At 37.0% G+C, this 20,677-nt stretch overlaps 1 protein-coding gene across 1 annotated transcript in view; it reads left to right on the top strand.

Annotated features, from left to right (window-relative positions):
• Positions 1 to 14,017, top strand: part of NAALADL2 (N-acetylated alpha-linked acidic dipeptidase like 2) — a 296,669-nt gene extending 282,652 nt beyond the window's left edge. The window contains exons 14-15 of the mRNA XM_075157700.1: positions 5,779 to 6,343; positions 13,165 to 14,017. Coding sequence (XP_075013801.1) covers positions 5,779 to 5,977 — 199 coding nt within the window. The 3' untranslated portion in view covers positions 5,978 to 6,343; positions 13,165 to 14,017. The remainder of the gene's footprint in view (positions 1 to 5,778; positions 6,344 to 13,164) is intronic.
• Positions 14,018 to 20,677: the final 6,660 nt, after the last annotated feature.

The following is a 20,677-nucleotide window of genomic DNA, read 5'->3' as shown; positions in this document are numbered from 1 at the left end:
GTAAGGCTGGTCAGGGTCAGTAAGACCTATTAGTGCACTTAAGGCCTTGACAAAGACCTACGGCTGTCAGGGTGCATCGAGCCGAAACTTATGCTAGAGTAAGGGTTAGGCTTTAGCGATAATTCAGTGAGAGATTAGTGCAGTTTACGACAATGCATTTATTACCTTTAAAAAAGTACTGTAATCAAAGATAACTGTAGGGAAATAAAAGATAATATATCTTGTAACCAGCTATCATTCCAGTTTGGCTTCTCTTTTTCCTTTGTTTATTTGGCAGGCAATCAAGCCAAACCAAGCCTCAAGAGACTTCACAGCACTGCCAAAATCAGAATTTTTTTTTTTTAACAAGCCCTATTCTAAGTTGGCCTCTCAGAAATTAATTCAGACTTGGAATAATTACCTCCTTGTAGTCCCATGTCCCAACAGGATTTTGTTAAATGCAGACTTACCATAACCTCCGTTTGCCGTAATTGACTCAATTAGAGGTGTCCTAACTCCTGTCTCTTATGCAAGATAAAATTCTGTCTGGCAGGGACGGAATTTATCTGGTTTACCACTGTCACATAACGATGACTTTGAAATGCCTTTCAGTTGGTTAGGCTTTATTTAGGTTTGATGTCTAGAGTACCTGTAGCTTATCAACTACTGATATCATGCAAATACCTGTCTTTCTGGCAGACTTTCACCTTTGAGTGTACATGATTTAAATATTACTTTTGGTAATATATACTGGTAGAACAATTTGCAGTCCTATAAATGAGAGCACTAAGTGAAGGCAGTTAATGGCTCTTAAAAAAGGATAGGATGTGTAGCCAACAAAAGTTAGGAACAACACGTTACAAATAAAGGATCCTTAAATATGACGAGCTGAGTTTGTGGGGACTTAGGACAATGAAGGAGTAGAGTGACATTTATAGCTAAGTTGCCCTAAAAGGTTGGCTGCCATATCCCCATCTTCCCTGGTCACGTGCATGTTGTTCGATCACACGGCCCCAGAGCCTGTGACTTCCACCATTCAATCCAGCAAGAAATGAGCATTGTAGAAATCCATTTCCTCTGGATCAGCTATCATGACATGTAATGACAGTTGACCACTGCATAAATTTTGTCCTGTTAACAGTTAGTCTTACATGCCTAGCAGCTCTAATTTTATAATTACAAACCTTCTGCCACAATAGTGCTGTGAAATAAAATAGGTAAGATAAAATAACTGCATGTGGGTGTCAAAAAAGCGTAAAAAGTAAAAAGAGAGGAAAGGAAAAGCACTGTTGGAGAGCCAAGTATAAGGGACCCAGAGGAAGAAGGGAAACTTTCTGTACCTTCACCATAAAATTTTCTGAAGTACAAACTAGTGTAAATAAACTAGTATAAATCAGCTATGCAGTTTCCAGGGAAGAAGAATTTGTAGTATTTTTATGTCCTGCAATAAATAAACACCCTGTGGACCTGGAAGTCCCAACATGGAAATACTATTATTAGAATGCATTTATTTATTTGCCAAGTTAATAACATTTTATGTTTTACAAACATGAATGAAAACAAACTCCTAGATGTAAGAAAAGTGCATTCAAAACTGAACATCATCAAGAGAAAGGGAAATGTGGAGAATCCCTGTTCTGGTGTGCTTTTTTTATTGGAGAGTACAAGAAAAAATAATTCAGGGATTTATAAAATTGAATTTGTGAGGGTGCTGAAGCAGCCCTAGTCACAGCACATTGTGTTATAACTGGCATAGACGGAGGCTGCCCATAGCATTTATCTGGATGCAATTCTAATGTGATTCCACAGAGAAAACCTGCACTCATTTTATGTGGGACTGTATACTTGCCATCATGTCCTAATGATTTAATAATTACTTTTCAAAATCCCAAATGTAAGCTCTTAGATAGGAGGCCATTTGTAAGTACTTGAATAATTCAGCTTGTGTGGTACATTACCTACACACAAACTTTTCTTGTAAGCTAAAAAATCCTTTTTCATGACAAGAATAATGTAGTAATCTAGTTTTATCTTGTACTGTCCAGTTATCCTAATATAATCTCCAAAATAGTTTGAAGTTGTGTTAAAGTCAATATATTTTCAGTCTGATCTGTCATTCAAGAATTTGTCAAATTCATTTTGGTCTGATGGGGGTGACATCACATCCTTATTTGTGATAACGTAAAACAGCATTAAACTCTAATGGCATTATTTCGATCAATAATGCTTATGTTCCTAGGCCTGCAAAGGGCTCATAAGAGGTTCTTTTAGAATTCGTTTTTATAGTTTCTTTGCTTTAGTTTACAAAGGTTGATTAATTTATTTGGAGCCATTTTACCTCTTTCAATGGGACTGCCTGAGTTATTAATTAGGTTTCCCACCGCAGTGTTACACTTTTCAGGTCACTGTGATGTGTCGTTGAAACAAGCCCATTAAGATGAATGATGTGTGTTATAATTTCGTTAGTGTCATTGATAATGTATTACACTTTTCTGTTTAGGAGTCTCTTTTTGTTTTTTGTGGGTCAGGCTGACTGTGTGAATTATATTATAAGATCAAAATAGTTAAAGATGAAGGTAGGTACTTAAGCAATTAGGCCAGAGGCTGGAATTGTTGTTTTAGAGGTGTAGGCTACAAAACCAATTTGTATTAAGGGATGTTTAAGTAATTGAATTTCACAGTATAAATTAAAGTCTCCTGGTATCATTATGCATGTTGTGGTCACACAGTGATATCTTGTGCCAATGAAATGGCTGGGGTTTATTTTTCAGTCCATGTGTAATCTTTAATGAAAACACTTTTCTGACTTGTAAAGGCTTGGAAGTAATAAACTGGACTAGCCATTTTTTTTCATTTGATAAAGCTTGGACAGAGATAAGAAGTAAAATTGTATAAGTTGACTCTCATGAACATGCATAAAGAGAGAAATCGTTTTATGCAACAAAGGGGTGGCATGGCTTGCCAAGCAAAGATAAGTAATTGGAAAATATAAGACCATGGTGAGAATTTCTAGCAGAAAATCTGAAAAAACAGGTACCGTATAATGTTACTTACTACTATTTGCATACATAAAAATAAAAAATAGGCTCTGTCATACTATGCAATCAGCTATGCCAAAGTCGTATTACTATTGCAAAAGTTAAGATAGTCTTCTAAATTATGACAGCAGACTGCTTGTCTCTTTCATTCATCAAACAACTAAGCTTTTCTCATTAGACACTGATCTGTACTGTGGTCAGGTGGGATGCGCTAGGAATGTTTGTCTTTTACAGTGGATCACCTGTGGATTTACTGAGGAATCGCCTTTAATTCCAAAATCACAGCAGTAGACTTAAACTGTATTAACATCTCTGTATGTCAAGGTAAGCCATCTTTTTAGCCTGTGTGCCATGTTTAGAGCACATTTGAAGATGCGATAGGAGAAGATTTAGTCCTATTCACCAGAAATGTTTTCTCAGCAGTCCCCAAATGTTCCAGTCTTCAGGTCAACCTCCCTCTAGAGTCTGATTTCTAGCAGTCTAAGTTAGTGTGGCTCTGCTGATAGTTATTGTCTTATGACATTTTTATTAGTTGACATTACCCCCAATAAAGGAATAGAGGGATCCCAACATAGCTCAAAATGCCAGTGTTTTAGGCATTTGGAGCAGAATTCTAGTTCAGTCATACTCTCACAGCCACCAGCAACCAGGCAGGACTGTCATGCCCCCTGAGAGTAGAAAGTAATGTGGTTATCTCTAGCATTGCCCCTGCTGTTCAAGGGCTTTGAGGGGTTGTGAACAGGCTTCTATCTGCCTGTGAACTATGGAACTACAGAGGAGAGTTCTTCAAAAGCCTGGTTCTGCTCGCACTGATCTCAGCAGGAGTCCCTGAATTGATTTCAGAGGGAGCAAAATCAATCTCTGCTTTGAAAACGACAGTATTTCCCATAGCACAGCCTATCCTTAAAAACCAACCAACCAAGAATTTATCTGGTTCTCAACATACACGGTTTTCATTTACTATATCACAGAAATGCTTTAGGGACAGTCCATAATATAACTTTAATCACCTTTGAGTGTAAGCTGCATCATAGTCTCAAGGAACAGTAGCATCAGCTCAGAACTGAGGAAGCAGGCAGATGTCCTCCTCTGGCTGCCACAGTGCAAGCTGAAGAAGTTATTGCCACATCTGCTTCTTACTGTCCTGTTGATGGAGGTTTCTGTCCCCGCTGAGCTGTTCCTGCAAGTGCTCCTAACTGTTTCAGTCTAAATGATCTAGGTCAGTGATGACCTACTATTTAAACTATGTAAGCTATCCTCCTTCTGCGGTGTTGGATTCGAACCGTTTTCCTCCGCTGTTTAAAACTACTATGTATTGCATTGCAGAACACTTGAAATGGCTGAATGTATTGCTGTCAGGGGACAAAAAGCTTACCATTCCTATTGCACATTCCCATTGCTGGTTTTGGATGTATACCCAATATAGAAAGGTAAAAACATAAAGACTGAAAAATTGTGTTATGAGGGTAGGAATTATTTCATATCTTTGAAAAACATTGCCCCTCATTCAAAGCATTTTTTCAAACTGGAAAACATGGCAGAAGATTGTAGACATTCTGTGGTCTCATTTATTGGGCTGCTTCATTACCATTCCCCCTTGTAGACTGGCAATTAGATGACTCATATAATAATAAGATACACTTTTGTGGTCATCTGTCTTGTAGGTACTTGGCAATTTTATTACTAATTTGGAGTTGCCTTTGGGCCTGTTCTGTCATGCAGTTAGGTTACTAACGGAGTATCTAAGTTGTCCTGCTTTCTTGCTGGTTTCCTTCTGTGAAACAACTTCTCCCCTGCCCTGAACACCTGCCTTGTATTTAAGGATAAGGTCCTGCACAAATCACGTGTGGCTTTCTTGTTTCAAGTTTCACTCACTTGTTTACAATCAAAGGAGCTCCTGGGTGGAGATTTATGATATTTACATGCTCTTCTAATTAGGATAATGATTACACCTGTTTTTAGATAACATTCGTAGCCTGCTTCAAAGAGTCTCATTGAAATCACTGACTAGTTTTGAATTCTGAGCCTTCAACACCTCATACAGATAACGTTTCCAAGGGATCAGACGTTACCTTTGCATGTGTTTTTATATGAGCCGTTAAAAAGTCTTGCAGATATTATAGGAAAACACAGATTTGATTTCATAAGTTTCATAAGTTCATACAGTTTAGCTGTACGTTCCGTTTATTTCCTTCCTCAAGTATGTGACATTCAAGATGGGTTGCTCTTGTTCTAATGCCACAAGGGATTATTGATGAAATAAAGGCTCTGCTGAAGGCAATGAAAGTTTTACCATTGACTTCAATGCAGCTAGAATTTCACCTCTGAAGTGTGAAATAAATAACAGGAGCAGATAGGAATAAAAAAAAAAACCAAACGTGCCTAGGGTCCACAGTAATAACCAAACTTTTTTTACAGGGGAATAAATGGAATCCAGCTGAAACATGAAATACTTCATGAGGGGTGTGACAGGTCTAGGCTCATGATTTTGCATAAAATCTTGAATGGTCAAAGAGGAATGTGAGATTTCTTTGACGGATTTTGTGAATGTTTCAATGTATGTACACCTAGCTCAATGAACAGATGCAGTTTACAAAGCTGTAATAAATATGCAGTTGTCTTTCAGTTTGCCATGGGTCAGCTTTACTGTGCATAATATGTATCATCTGTAAAGCGTGGCTGATACTTGCCGGGTTTCTTGATAACTTCTGATGAATTGTTTTGAGTAAAAAGTTTACCATTCTCCATTGTTCTCTTTTAGAAATATTCTGTACCGACTAGATGAAAGGACAAGCCAGTTTTCAGTACTGCTAGAGGCACTGGAGCACTGCAAACTACATCAGTCAAATGAGACCATTCAAGCAGCCTTGTCAGAGGTGCTGAACAGCATCAATTCAGCTCAGGTTTACTTCAAAGCAGGACTTGATGTGTTTGAGACTACCTTAGCTGGAAAGAAATGAGAGGATTCTCTGCATTCTAAGACGTTTGTTTACAACTCGCTAAACAAGAGTTCGACTTGGACCAGAATTTCTCTGAGGATGAAACCTTTCTCAACTTTTCTTTCAGTTGGCTCTTAAAGGTACTGCAATGCGTGTTTTCATAAATATAAAACAGTCTTTTGCACTGTTCACAGTATATCTCAAATGTTTCTGAATGTATAAAACATAATGAGAGGAATAACACGATACGATTTTTAGAAGGACATCTGCTGTATTTTTGTATGTAAAATATATTTTTATGACTAAGAGCTCAATCTTGCAAAGTACTGAGCACGTCCTGCAATATGCTGAAGACCTGGTTCTCAGACACCCCAGATGTATACCCAGGTGAGCTTTCCATGCCTACTCTGTCAGAAAAATGTGACTTAAGTATAGTCTTGTGTTTCTTAACTTCCTCAGCAAACTCATCTTCTTCCTTACTCCTTTCAGAGTAAGTAGTTTGTGGCATTTCCTTGGGTATCCAGCACCGGAGTTAATCAGGAAATGCACAAAACACCCTTACCAGTGCAATCTAACATCTTTACTCCCATGGAACAATAAATACCTCAATTCTGAGAATATAGATAAACTTTGATTATCCCATTTCTGTATGAAAAAGAGTTGTTTTCTCTAGTAATCCTTGGAGAGAAAATTTTTGTGATGATTGCAAATGATTTGAAAAGTTTGAATCAATAGTTACACTTGTACAAAAATACTTTGATTCTTTATGTTAAATAAAAGAACTGCCTAGGCTACAGGCCTTACAAGCTTATACATTACCAGAACAGCCCACTTCAAGGTCTCCCTAAGTTTCCAGAGAGCAGTAAATGAAAACAAGACTTCAGAGTTCTGGTAACATTTTTGGGATTCCAGCACTCGGCTGTACCACCTACTGTTCCAGGCTGGAACATTGCACCAGTGGTGCCCGGCATATAGGACCTGGATTGTTGTCAAAAAAGCACACGGAAAACGTAAGTTCATTCCCTACTGCAGAACCAGGAATTCACCTCTGAAGGCACAAGCTGATGAAGCATATTGCAGGGCTAAAACTGAAATCTGTTTTGCATTCATGGAAGCCCTGTGCAAACGCTGTAATCGCACCGTTACCTTGTTGGCCTGAAGTAATCTGTGAATGAAAGAATCAGGCGGTTCAGTGTCCTGTAAGGGGATAATGTATACATTGAGAATTGTAGGTCTTAGTAATATAAACAGTTGAAATTGTTAAGCCCTGTTGGGTTTAGAGTTTTACAATCTCAGATGATTCTGGGGTTAGAGCTTGAAAAATTAATTTTATATAGATCCTTAGAACTGAAATATAATTTATTTGATGGAAACGTTAAATGTATTGTTACCCAGTTTGCCATGGAAACATTACAGAAACATTTCAGGTTGCAATAAAAATGGAAAAAGTATCTGTATTAATGGAAAAAGATTGCCCTCTGGAAAATTTCGAAGTGCACAATTTGGTGAAAGACTTTTTAAAGTGCATGTTCACATAGCAAGAAATGAGAGTTGTTTACAGATGTGGGTTTCTGTTTCCAAAAGTTCTTGGCAAATGGGCCTCTATTAGCAGTGACCCAGGACTAGGTACATACAGCTATGTTGTTGCTACATTTCTTTGCAAGTTATTATCATAACATGGGCAAAAGCATCCCGAGTCTGACCAGAGGCGGGGTTATGCAGTTGTACAGCTGCAGCTGAATATGTTCAACACCAGTCAGCATGACTGCATGAACTTACACGTGATTATCTCCTATCTTTACTTGGCATCTGATAAGCAAGAGTATATGATTATTATTTTGCTAATGCTGGTACCAATTCTGTTTACTGCAGAGAGGATTTGACTTCTGAAGAGCAACATTTATTCTGATACTACAATGTTTGTTCATCCCCTTGTTTCCCTAGTTTTTATTATTGTAATTCTTAAATGGTTGGAATAGCCACATTTGAATTGTATGTTTATTTCGTGATAGTATTTGGGGATGTGCTGTGCACACTACATTTGAATTGTGTTTTCTGATAGGGACTACTCTCGTAACAGTTCATTTAGTAACGTATTTTCTTTAGAGTGCTGACTCGCTGTGGAGCCAACGTCTATAGTCTTAAATGATATAGGGTCTGGTGCCATTAAGAGACCAAAAATAGAGATTAACACTTCCTTTAACTCTGTCAGGTGAATTTAATAACTGCTTCCTCAGTCTTAGTATGTATATTCCACCAAAACCACCGGTCATGTAACCAAAGTGTACTGATGCAAAATTGGTGAAATCTGTTGGGAAGAGTATCCCTCATGTATGATTTCTCAACCATGTAATTCCTCACTAAAACATTTATCTTGTTTTCTCACTAATGTCCTTCTGTAACCACTTTTAAAATAGCAGACTTCAAAGTACTCCACCACAAAATGCACTGCTGTCTATTATAGAGACAATCATATATTCTTATTGGTGAGATGAATCAGATGAGCTATTTAGGGACTTAAATGCATTGATTTCAACATCATCTCACACTTCGAGATCTCTGGGCTTTTATTTCAAATGTTCAGATCTTACGTGTGAGTGAGTGCTCAGTGATAATATTTGTACCATTATAGCTTCAGAAAAGGCACTTTTGAGCCATATCCTTCCATTGATTTTTAAATCCTACTATTGACTTCAAAGAATTTATAGCAAGTTAAGGTCCTAAATACCTGGTATGTTTCTAACATAGAATTTTTGCCCAGCAAGCTGTGGAACATCAGCTAAAGGAAGGTAAATCATAGTATCTTACCCAGATTGAATACATTCCTATATTGTGTTGAAATAAACGGAGCACCCTTAAAGGCAGAAGTATGTTTGCAAATTGCCTGAATGATACTAAAAATTTGTTACCTTTTCAGAAACATCAACTGCCAGAGACAGTATAACAAATGCATTGATTGCTAAGTAATCTAGAGTCATGCTCACAGTGACCAGAAAATCCCTGCAGCTTGCAATATTTGTATGTTGAGACAGTTGATAATAAAAAGCTAATAAGATTTTATTAGTGCATATTTTAAAGAGTCCATAAAGAAGCTAAAGTACAATCAACTCAGATGAATAATAAGTACATAGGAGCCAGATTTTTAGTACTAACCTTAAAAAAGGCAGTGAATTGCTTTTATCATCCAAGAAAAACAAGATTATTTTGATACACAGTATCTGTGCGAATACGCAAACACACAAATACGCAAATGCCTTATCTTCAAAACATTGTACAAACACTAATTTACTTGCGGTGATATGATACATCTACATAAACATAGATGTAAATAATAACTACATGAGAAAATTAGCAAGCACTTTGCACTGCTTCACGTAATTTTCAGGAAAGTATTTCAGTCTAGAGGTGTAAAAGAAGGCACTTCAGCTGACCTCAGTTCTTGCAGCAGTAGGTGGAGAAAGGTTAAATCTCTCAGGTACCACAGAAGGGACCTCTGGAGGTCGTCTCGCCCAACCAACCTGCTCAAGCAGGATCAGCTAGAGCCAGTTGCCCAGGAAGGACTATGCCCAGATTACTTTTGAATATCTTAAAAGAATGGAGATTCCACAATCTCTCTGGGCAACCTGTACCAGTGCTTGGTCACCCTCAAAGAGAAAAAGTGTTTCCTTCTTCCGTAGATAATAGTTTCTCCAAATCTCTCCCTATATTTCTTAGTTGTTAAATTATTGTAATTGGTTTAATTGCAAACATTCAAAAGATGACCATCATTTTATTCAGTAAAAACTCTTAGCCAAGGTCTCTAGGATTTCACAGTTAACATGTTGGAAAGTTTGTATAAGGAGATTTGTCCTTCAAGCCATGGGGTTTATTTTTAAGTTGTAGAGACGAATGTCTCTATCTTTTGAGGTCTTTTTGTACGGTCCCAGGTTCCCAGTCACAGGATTTCTATCTACATTAAGAAAGTGATTGAGAACAAAGATGCATTAGAAAATGCAGGGAGGAAAAATACCTATCAGCCTATGTGTAGCTATGTGCTATGAATGTATCTATTTTAACCAAACTTTGGGAGCCCAGTGCAATTCTATGGCTTCTGTTGTGCAGAAAGTCAGGCAAGATAATTGTATGGGTCATTCTGGCTTAAAAAGCTATTAAATACTATAAACATAGTTATGTCTGGGCCTGTATTCTCAAGGGAGCAGTTAAGAGTTTCCTCAAAAGCCTTGTGTTGCAAGCTGTTATCTGTGTTACTCAGAAATGGGTACCTCTGACATCCATTACGGTTGCTATCTCAGGAAACAAGTATAGTGTGGAAGATGTTCTTTCCCTTTAGCACTCTATAACATTTTAACAGTATTCTGCCAGTCACAGAAACGTGAGTGATAGGAAACAAATCTCATTTTAAGATGCCTGAGACCTGAATTTTGAAAACAGTTAGCCTTATACAGCATTATAATAGTTCAAAACATAGTAAGGTGTCTTCTGTTGGAGCTCTGAGTCTACAAAAGTTGGGATAGAGACTCCAGTATGGCAAGTAAATGTCTCAGAAATATAGAATACACAATTAGTTACTGTCTATTAAAGGTTATATTAATGGTGCTATCAAGCCTAACTTTTTTTTTTCCTAATTTTAATCCCATTGCCTCTAGTTATATTTACTATTGCTGATACACACTCATCGTAACTGGAGAATATGTACACCTGCAGATTTAGATTTACTGAAAGATTATGTTCCCCCTGAGTCTTACTGACTCGGTCTGTTTTTTTCAGCAGGGTTGACTTTACCATGACTGCTTATTAGGGTACCATTCCACATAAGTGAGGTCAGCAGAATTTGGCCACTATTTATGGAATCTTTCCCAAAAGATGTGGTATCAGAATATTGTTTATTTGTGTTTAGTCTGTTTTCTTTAATCTCTCAACATAGATTATTACAAGCAAGAGTGTATTTTTCAAAAAATGGGCAGGAGTCTCTTGGTCAATGTTAAGTAAACCCACAGGGCAGAATATAAATGTGTATGTACAAGTGATGTATTATAATCTAGTATTAACTTAATAGTTATTATGAATGTTGGCACGGATTAATGCATGCATTCTCTTATGAGCTTCACAGATTGGAATTAATACAAGGGCTTAATTTAAGAAATGTAATCAGAATATAGGCGTGGAACAACTTCTTTTGCTGTGTAAATGTAGTATATGCTTACTCGTCTGCCTAATCCATTTGGTTAAAAAAGATTAGGGTTTTGTTTAAGCTACTTTTCCCTGATTTATCTTCCAACAAGCCTTTGAAAATGAAGTCTTGCTCTTTATTTTTCTTTTAAATGTGTGCTGCCTTTAGGTTTTTTTTGAAAGCTTATCATGTGTTAAGAGAGTGTAACATCATCTTGTCTGGTCATTCCTGGATTATTTGATAGAATTAAAAGTGGTATTTCAAAGCATGGTCTTTGGAAGAAGGTCCTTTACTGACCAGTTAATGTATATGATATTATATGCTTGGGTGGCTGCCTTTACCATGTAGTGGTATAGGTATGCAATATGATGCTTTGAGGCAGTAATTTAAGAGAACAGTATATTTTTTTTTTTTAATTCTATTGCAGAGACCTGCTAATTTTCCCCCATTTGAAACTGTTCTGTCCTGAGCATATTGGTAATATAGCAATGTAATACCAAGTTCTCTTAGCACCTGCTGCAAGCTCTTGCTACAGGTGGCATGTTAGGGGGTTGTCTGAGCTGTCAGTGTATTTCCACAGTTTTTAATTAGTGTCTCTTGTAGCCCCACTCAGCTTTTATGTAGCACAGTCCTGATACTGGTCTGAATGACACCTAGGTGAGATGGATAGGTCTGACTGATGTGTTAGCTTGCTACAGAAACTGCTGTTGCCCCCATCCTTGAGAAGTTAAATATACTACTTGGTAAGTACTTCCCAAACTTTTGGTGGTTTCAGTCTGTATACTGAGGATTCTGGAAAAGTACTGGAACACTGGGTTTTTCTCATGCAGTCTCATTTCCTGTTCTCAACAGGTGAAACATCTTGTAGTCTATGAATCCACTAGAGGAGAAGTAAGGAGATGCTTGATATTTTATACTTAAAGCGGATAAGATGAATACAAATTCTCTTTGTTTTCACTTTGCAGTTTATGCAAGCTAACATGCAACATAGTCTTATCATATATGATTTGGGTTCTGAGACAAATGGAAAATGAATGTGATTCCGTATCCAGAGGAAGTATAATGAATTCAGGGAACACTTCACATTCAAGTGTCTTAACCGTTTGCATACAGTGAGAAAAAGCACAAGTTAAGATACTTGGAACAGATACTTTTGGGGGTTTTAGTACAGGTCTGGAAAATAATATTCTTCTGTGTAAGGCCAGATCTTAGCATTGCGTTCATACCTAGCTGCATGGTAGTGCATTGTATGTCCTCATTGCTGTACCGTTGAGGATTAATGCTCAAATGCTGTTATCAGTGATCATGTTAGTCTCAATACGAGTTTACCTAATTGGATGAAATATGCAAGTATTTCTGCCTCTTGTATGCAAAAGTGCAGCTGTCAAGTTGTTATCTTTGTCAAGCTTTGACATAGAATGTGAGACGCCTGAATGATGACTCCTTCATTCCATCTACTGCTAAATTTTCATGTAGTAAAATCAAGCTGCCACAATTGATAGCTAGTCAATTCAGAATATTAAGTAACTAGGTTTTTTGACCATGCAGTAATATAAACTTGATGCAGTGATTCCTGGAAACCAATAAATATCATGTTATGTGGAAATGTGCAATGAAAGGTTGATTTTTATAACACATTATAGAATGTTGAGTCTGAATAAAACAGCTTATCTGCAAAATTAGTTTACTTTGTATCAATTTGTACTTTTATAACTTAGTGTAATAAAAAGGTAACATTGGCCATTAATGTAAGTAGATTCTACGTACTTTGATTAAGAAGCACATTTTACTTGTTTGTGCTAGGAATATGATTTTTGCAGTCCGTGAGAGTGTTTGTAGAGAAGGCACTGTGGACTGGAATTCAGTACTAGACATTTTGTGAAAGTGGTTATGACTTGGACAACTTTTTTTTCCATTTTTGTAGAAGTTAAACTGGAATATGAAGATGTGTATAATGTACATTGCACTGGATGACTTGGAATTATATTCATTTGCTTTCTTGTTGGTTTTACTTTCTTTTTTTAATTGGTTCTGCCAGTGAGCTGTAACATATGCCTCTCAAGCTGCTGATTCAGTAACATGGATCCCAGGGCATTAAAACATAATGGGAAGAAGGAAAAAAGCAAGGAAGAAAAAAAATAGCTAGGCAGAACTTCACAACCTGGGATGTGACAATTTACTGACAGGTAAATTTTTAATTATCGACTTTTTTAGGTGCTGGTATATAGAAAGCCCAAGTACTCAGATAATTGCTCTTTCAGTAGGAAGAAATTGTCCCTGTATGTTTTTGAGAATCAAGAATTTGAAAAGTAGATAGAGACTTTGGATCAAACTCAAAGTATTCAGGATGAGACTCTTAAAAAAAAAAAAAAAAAGCTACTGAACAATCTGAATGCTACCTGAAGAAAGAGACCAGTCAGTTCTGAAAATCTTGATGATATGTAATATTCAGGTTATATGAAATTCAGATGATCAGGCTTTTTCCTGTAGCTCAGAGGTCCTGAGATTATAAGGTAGTCGTTCCCCAGGAAAATACGAATTCCATGTTTTGCTTATAGTGTATGAGAACTTGGAGGGTTTTCTGTACTTATGAAGCACTTGGGAGGTATAATGAAATAGTTTCATTGTAAATGAATGTGTATTTCCAAATTTTATTTCCATTTTGTGTAGATTTTTTTTGAAACTGCTTTCCTGTTCACCAGATTAAAAGGAGAAATAAAAGTGATACCTTGTTAATGTTTTTAATCATGGCTAGATCATTAACCTAGTGTGATACATTAGTGCAGCTCTGACTAGAATATCTCATGTGATGTTAAAGACTAATTTGTGAAACATATTCCTTCAGAGTATGTTTCCTTTAAGCCATGTAAACTCGTGCCATGAAAATAAAAGCCAACCGTATATCAACAGTTTTATACAAGTATCTTATTTTCAATTCCTGCTGATATTCATTATTACTGAAAAATGTCATTAAACCTAAACGTTCTTTGCCTGGGTATCAAAATCTTCTTCTGTGGCTCCGCTTAGGAGATTGGACCATCATCCTCTTTCACTGAGTATCTAAGCAAGAAAATAATTTTTTAAAAAAAGTATATTTAACATATTATAAGCATTTCAAGTAGCCAGGCTTGGTATAGAACAGATTTGTCCAAGAGAATGGGAATATAACCAATCCTCTCCACTGTTTTCTTTAACCTTGAGATTGCTATGGCATTTCTTGCACCTGTATTTCTTACCACGTAGTAGCACAGAGATCCACATGGGAGTGGAGTCTATAGAATCATGTACTTATGAAGGCATTTGCTTTTTATATGAAGTGTAGGTATGGTAACCATGCAACTGAAGTAATGAATAATTTGATGCTGTCACAATGAAGTGTTTATATACTAGGCTGATGAGCAGGATGGGAGTAGAAACAGATTCTGGCCAGTGGTAACTGCCTGATGGGGCCAACAGTGAGTTGAAAGTCCTAAGAGTGCCAGAAGCAGGCACTGGGAAAGGCAGGTGCTGGTAAGACGATTCTATTGCACCACGTACCAGAAAGCACACAGTAGAGATCTGGCTCTTGCCCAAAGAACTCTGATGCCAGTTTAACCAGCTCTGAATCTGTTCTGAATGCACTGTAGACCAGTTAGAGCACTTCAGCCTCACACTCATCTGTTTACTTTGGAAAGGGCAAAGTATGAAATAGCTAAGAGTTTTAACACTAGAAACAGTAGCAAATCCTGTCTTTGAAAGAGAAACTCAGGACCTTGTGAGTTAGTTTCTATATTCCATCAGAAGAGAATATAGAAGTGACTGTGAGAGTGGTGCTGTGAGCTGAATCGATTTTGAGATACTTAGTAACAACAATTGGATCACCGTTTTCTCCCTAACAGGCAAGAAGTAGAATGGGTGATCCTAGGACTGAATAAGATAAGCTAGGTCTAAATATCTCACTTTAAAAAGCCTTAAAGCTTTTGTTGAGGCAGACACACAAAGGCAGCAAAGCAAAGATTTCTTTCAGTACAGTGACCTTGAACAGTCCATTGACCTTATTTCTAACAAACTTCTATCTCTTTCTGCTTATAGTCCTCCTCTCAGCTGCAGAGGCTCTGGGCTGTATCTCAAGTGTTGTAAACCAAGATTGCTCCTTTGAGGCTGTCAGCTTACATCAAGTGAAGATCTGGTCTGCTGTTTGTAGCTCAGCCTCAAACAAATAGAAGCACTTTCTGACACTGCTTGACTATCTCATTTCAAGAGAAATCTGGTAAGGTTTCTAGCCAATGCCTCCAATTCATCTTTGGGTATATTTGGGCTGAGGTCAGTGCTATGCCAGAATTATCCCATTGATTAAAGGTTACTTATCCTGCAGAAAAGAGAACACACATCGGAACTAATACCATGCTAATGTTTACTTCCTTTTAACATGTGGTGTTGATTTAATAGCAAGTATTGTACTTAAAATTGGACCTCTCTCTTAAGCAAAGTTCTCTCATCCCTTAAGAATAAGCTGCTTTTATACTGTATAATACAAACCAGTTTCATAGAGTATCCTTTTGTATCCCTTAGCTGTGATTAGAGAGGAAGATGATGAGCACAGTGCCCTATCAGAACTTTTTCACTGTATCTTCTACAGGAAGAAGGGAAAATAATGTGCAGAGATGTACTATAAGAGCTGAAAATACAGAAATATAAAACTTAAAACAGTAGGAGTGCTCACATGGTGCTCGTTATGCAAGTTAGAATGAAAATTTAGAACTAGTATCTAAAGTGAAACAAAATGGGTAAATATTGTGTCAATATTGAAGAGACAAAATGGCTGAGAAATACCTTTGCTTTGATAGTATAAACCTTTGATAGTGGAGGTTGTTACAGAACACACAGGGAAAACCTTAAGGTTAAAAACTGGTCTAAGTCCCAAGTTACATGGATATGTGTAGGTTGTAACGTGAGAGAAGGTGTACTGCCATATGACTAGTCAGACATTTAAATGTCTAATACCTGTCAAAAAGGAACTATTATATTCCAAATGGGAATATGGCATCCAGAGAAACAAGTCAAAAAAGAGATTGCCATCTGCATCTACCTCAAACAGGTTGACATTTCTAACTGGTTTTCCTCTGAATAATAATAGAGCTCAGTGTAAGAATTCATAAAAATGAATTTGTCTCTAGCCTGGGTGACAGGCAGGTGTTTGTCAGCGTGGGACTATATATGAAAGATGGTCAAATTAGCTGAGGAAGTTTCCACATATGTCATGTGTCACTGCATTTCCTAAAGTGAAAGATCACCGCGTTATCTAAAATGAAGATGCAGAACTATGACGGGAGACCTTGATATGCAGGTGTTACTTACACAGCAAGCGTGAAAAATTAGATCATACCCCACGCATGAAGTTCACATTTTCAAATTCTAGGAGGATGACCCTGTAATGAACACTGACTGAGTTCACTTTCAGGACTGTGCCATTCATAAAGCGCTTGTCATGCTCTCCTAGCACAACATAATCAGGGCCCTATGAGTGAGTAATAGCCTTGTATTCCTAGGAAGGCAATTTATTATCCTATATGTAAAATGACAATTTCGTTATCATTCACTATTATAAAATAGCAGGGAAAGTAGCAGTTGAAATAAAAAGGCAGCTTTTTAAATAATTCTTTTTACAGTATGAAAATTCAATACATAAATTCGCGACATGTAACATTTTTATTAATCTATGAAGAATTTAACATGATGTTCCATGGCATACTTCACTGATGCTTCATCATTAGATTTAGAGAGAAAAATTTATAGTGACTGGTTGCAGCATCGTGGGTTTTTTCCAACCAGCTATGCACCTCCTACTGTGCATTTTTAGATTGGCAGAATTCTGCCTCAGTTACTTTGCTGGCCATCCAAGGAATTGACTCTAGGCTATGCAATTTGATGCAGCTTTGTAAACTGATGGCAGATACTTAGTTCTGGTCACAATACAGTGCAAAATATTTGACAGAAGATTGGTCTTCTCATGGTTTTTGCTGTTATTTCCATGAGGCCTTTACCATCCATATGCAATAAGCAACTGTTCATTTAGCTCCTGCTGGTAATACTGCCTTTTCAGGATAAGAGGAACTCTTTTCTTGCCAGAATAATTATATTTACCTAACTTTCTGTCATCTGTTAATATTTCTGAAAAAACAACCTTTTCAGAATACATTAATTTGCTTCAAATTACATGTGTTGATGCCCATCATTTTATAAATCTAGAATAAATAAATGAAAATGAATGATCGACCATGATAGGTAAATCATAGTAGACATAAAACAGATTACATCATAAGGTGTGATCCGGTTGGTGGTTTGAAGATCCTTCACAGTATGGCATGGTTGGCATCATTAACTGTAACTGGGAAGGAAAGTTAAGTCCATTGGGAGAGAGAAACCATAAACTATCAAATTTACAGAAGAAGGATGGGAACAGCAATTGGAAGGGCTGATAGAACACTTTTTTTTTCTTTCTTTTTTTTTTTTTCCCCTCCAGAATATTTAAGTAGGTTATTTTAATAACTTTTCTGCACCAATTCTCTTTCCGGAGATCATTCAGAGTTATGGCCAGGCCTCAGCTGGCACACTTCAGCAATCTCTAATGTAGCTTACCTGAGAACTACTTTACAAGTTTGTTATTAATTTAATCAAATTCATAAGAGGGGGCACCGGTTACTGCTGCAATGTGATTCTTTTTGAAAAATGTCTGTCAGAGAAGGCGTTTGCATTCCAATACTGCTAGGACTCAATAATGAGTAATCCATATGATGAAGGCTAAGACATAAAGTTATACTGAACCAAATAAACTTATTAGGAAAAAAAATTATTCTTGTAAATCTTACATAAAAATAAATTGCTATGTTGTATGAGCATCTCAGGGTCTCTAAGCTGGTCAGTGTCACAACACCCTTATGACCTAAAAGGTTTTGTATTTTCCTCTTTTACAGATAATGGCACTAAGGTGAAGAGAGTTTGCAAAGAATGAGGAAGGCAGGCATACCTGGGACCTCCTGCATTCCAGCAGAGAAGTGTAACTGCTGGACTGCCCTTCTTAAGCCTTTGTCAAAGAGGGAGATTTTTGCCAAGATAAATTCCTCCAGTCAGAGAATAGTTATATACTTTTTTTTTCCAAAAGGGCGTACAAAGACTTAAGAATTCTCTCCCTGACCAATTGTATGACACTTTGGATAAATCTTTATATGCAATAATACTCAAGGACCTAAGTAATACATCATATTTGATCTGACCAGGCATAAATCATTTATTCATGATATATCATTCATAACTTGATTCATTGACTCATCTTCAGACAAGACAAGGTCAGTAGAAAAAAATGATTAAGCTTTTTGCCTGCAGGAGGAAGAAGCTTAAACAACAAATTCATCTTCACATCTGACCTCATGAAACTTGACAGAGAAGATTTTAAAAATAGAAGTAGACTTAAAAAGCCAACTTTTACTCCCAATTACACTAGTTTAAATCCACGGTCACTCCACTGACTGTAGAGTAAATGGGAAAAGCCTGTAAAAGTCAGTAGAATCACTCTGGAGTTCGTACCATAGGGGAGAATTTGACTCTGAAAGAGAGGACTTGGACATTTAAAGTTGAAATTAATGTGCCTGAATATTTTATTGGATCAAAGATGGCAAGTCAGACTCTATACCCAGTCATATCATTATAAATCAGGCAAGATGACGTGAAATTTCAGACTAGTGTGAACCTTCTGGCAAGCTGAACTAAACAGCCTCCTTGATTCACAGTTGACATTTTTGCCTGTGTTACTATTAGAATTTCATTTCAATGGACCCACTTCCTCCTGGAGTGTCCTTGAGAGCAGCATCTTTAGAACAGGTCACAGTTTTGTTAAATGACACAAGGTGCAAGAGTATGTCATTTCCCTGCAGTGTATCCATGGTCCTAGAACTCTGCCCTGAGACGTTTGGCAAGCCTTTGCTCATAGAAGAGGGGAAAATCTTCCTCATGTTCTACTGCAGCACTGGTAACATTTGTTGTGGAATAATTATTTTAAGAGGAAGTGATTCCACACTTCAGGTAAGGCAAGGCAGATCCTTCAAACTAATTTAAACTTGTCCGTGTGCTTAAGTGTCCAGAGGGCACAGCAATATTCAAATAAGAATCTATGCATTTAGTCTAAAATTAAGCAAACTAAAGCAATGTGTCAAAATTGACCTTGATTCCATTTGGTAGAAATCTTAACTTATTTCCAGTTCTCAGAGTGATTGAACGTCTTTATCAACAAGTGAAACTGATAGAAATGGAGGGTGCTTGATACATTGAACCCTTTGGAATTCTTCTATTTGTTTTCAGAAAACAGAGAGAGAAATGCATAATTGTGAAAATAGCTGGAATCAGCATTTTATATCGATGAACCTGGAAATAGATACGAGCAAAAGACAATGATACATTAGAAAGGAAACAGACTTTAAGATAGCTGATGGGGGTTTGTTTGCAGAGGGATTTGGGGGGGCTTTACTTTCTTTTTGGCTTTTTATATTTCAGACTGTTGTAGCCCACCAAATGTTACAATTATGAGTGTGAGCTGGAGAGTCCTTGAGCAGTGCATTTCCCCTACATATCATTCTAAAAACCTGTGCTAAATAACCTAGTGCTGATTTCACATCTCCAGTGTTCAGTAGCCTTTAAAATTTCTCATTTCTTTGCTCTGTGATTGTGCTTTAGGCAGTAGCATAAAACATAGAAATGTATCAGCTCAAGGCACGTAATGGTATTTTCTTATATCACAGTTCTCACAAGGAACACCAGCTGTATTTTTTTTTATATGAATAAACATTTTAATCAATTTGATAGGTTTAAAGGTAAATTCAACCTAGGCAGCTAATATAAGTACAGTAGCATCCACACAAAACAAATGAAAGAAGAATAGAGCATGACAACTAAAGCAAGAATTCAGAGTCCACTCTTACTAAACCTGTTTACTTTGTGAACTTGCAGCAGCAAGTCTTTAATAAATAAGAACACTCATGATATATCCAAACCTATCAAAATAACGATCATGTTTCTTTGATCATATAAACATATTTACATTAAAACTTTTTTTTTTGTATTAGAAAAAATTTAACTTCTCGTGATATGGCTAATGTTAGCCTCTTCATGGTTTCAAAAGACTGATGTTGTCTGTAGTGCAGTAATTCACTCTAGAAAACGTTTCCATCTGAGGCAGTAAGCAAAATTCCAGTATATTGATGTGAGTTGCTGTTCAAGGGGAAGAGGAGAACACAGATAGGGACCCTACGCAGGGCTGAACAAAGAGGGGTCTGTCGCCAGTTTGTCTTAGAGAAGAAACTGGGAAATGAACCAGAACTGAATTGGGAAGGTGGAGTTTTCTTCCATGTTAAAAATACTGCCTTTTTATTCCATTTAAATTCTTTTGTCCTGCCAATCATGATCACCTATACACATAATGACCCTAAAGGAAGAGGAGGGCAGTGTCTCCTGGTGCTAACGTGATCACTTAGCAATTCTTTAAGAATGCGGGATAGGAGGGCAACACACTGATTTTGCCA

Source organism: Calonectris borealis, chromosome 9, assembly GCF_964195595.1.
Source record: "Calonectris borealis chromosome 9, bCalBor7.hap1.2, whole genome shotgun sequence".
NCBI lineage: Eukaryota > Metazoa > Chordata > Aves > Procellariiformes > Procellariidae > Calonectris > Calonectris borealis.
Note: the sequence above shows the minus strand (reverse complement) of the source record. Positions and strands in the feature narration are given on the sequence as shown.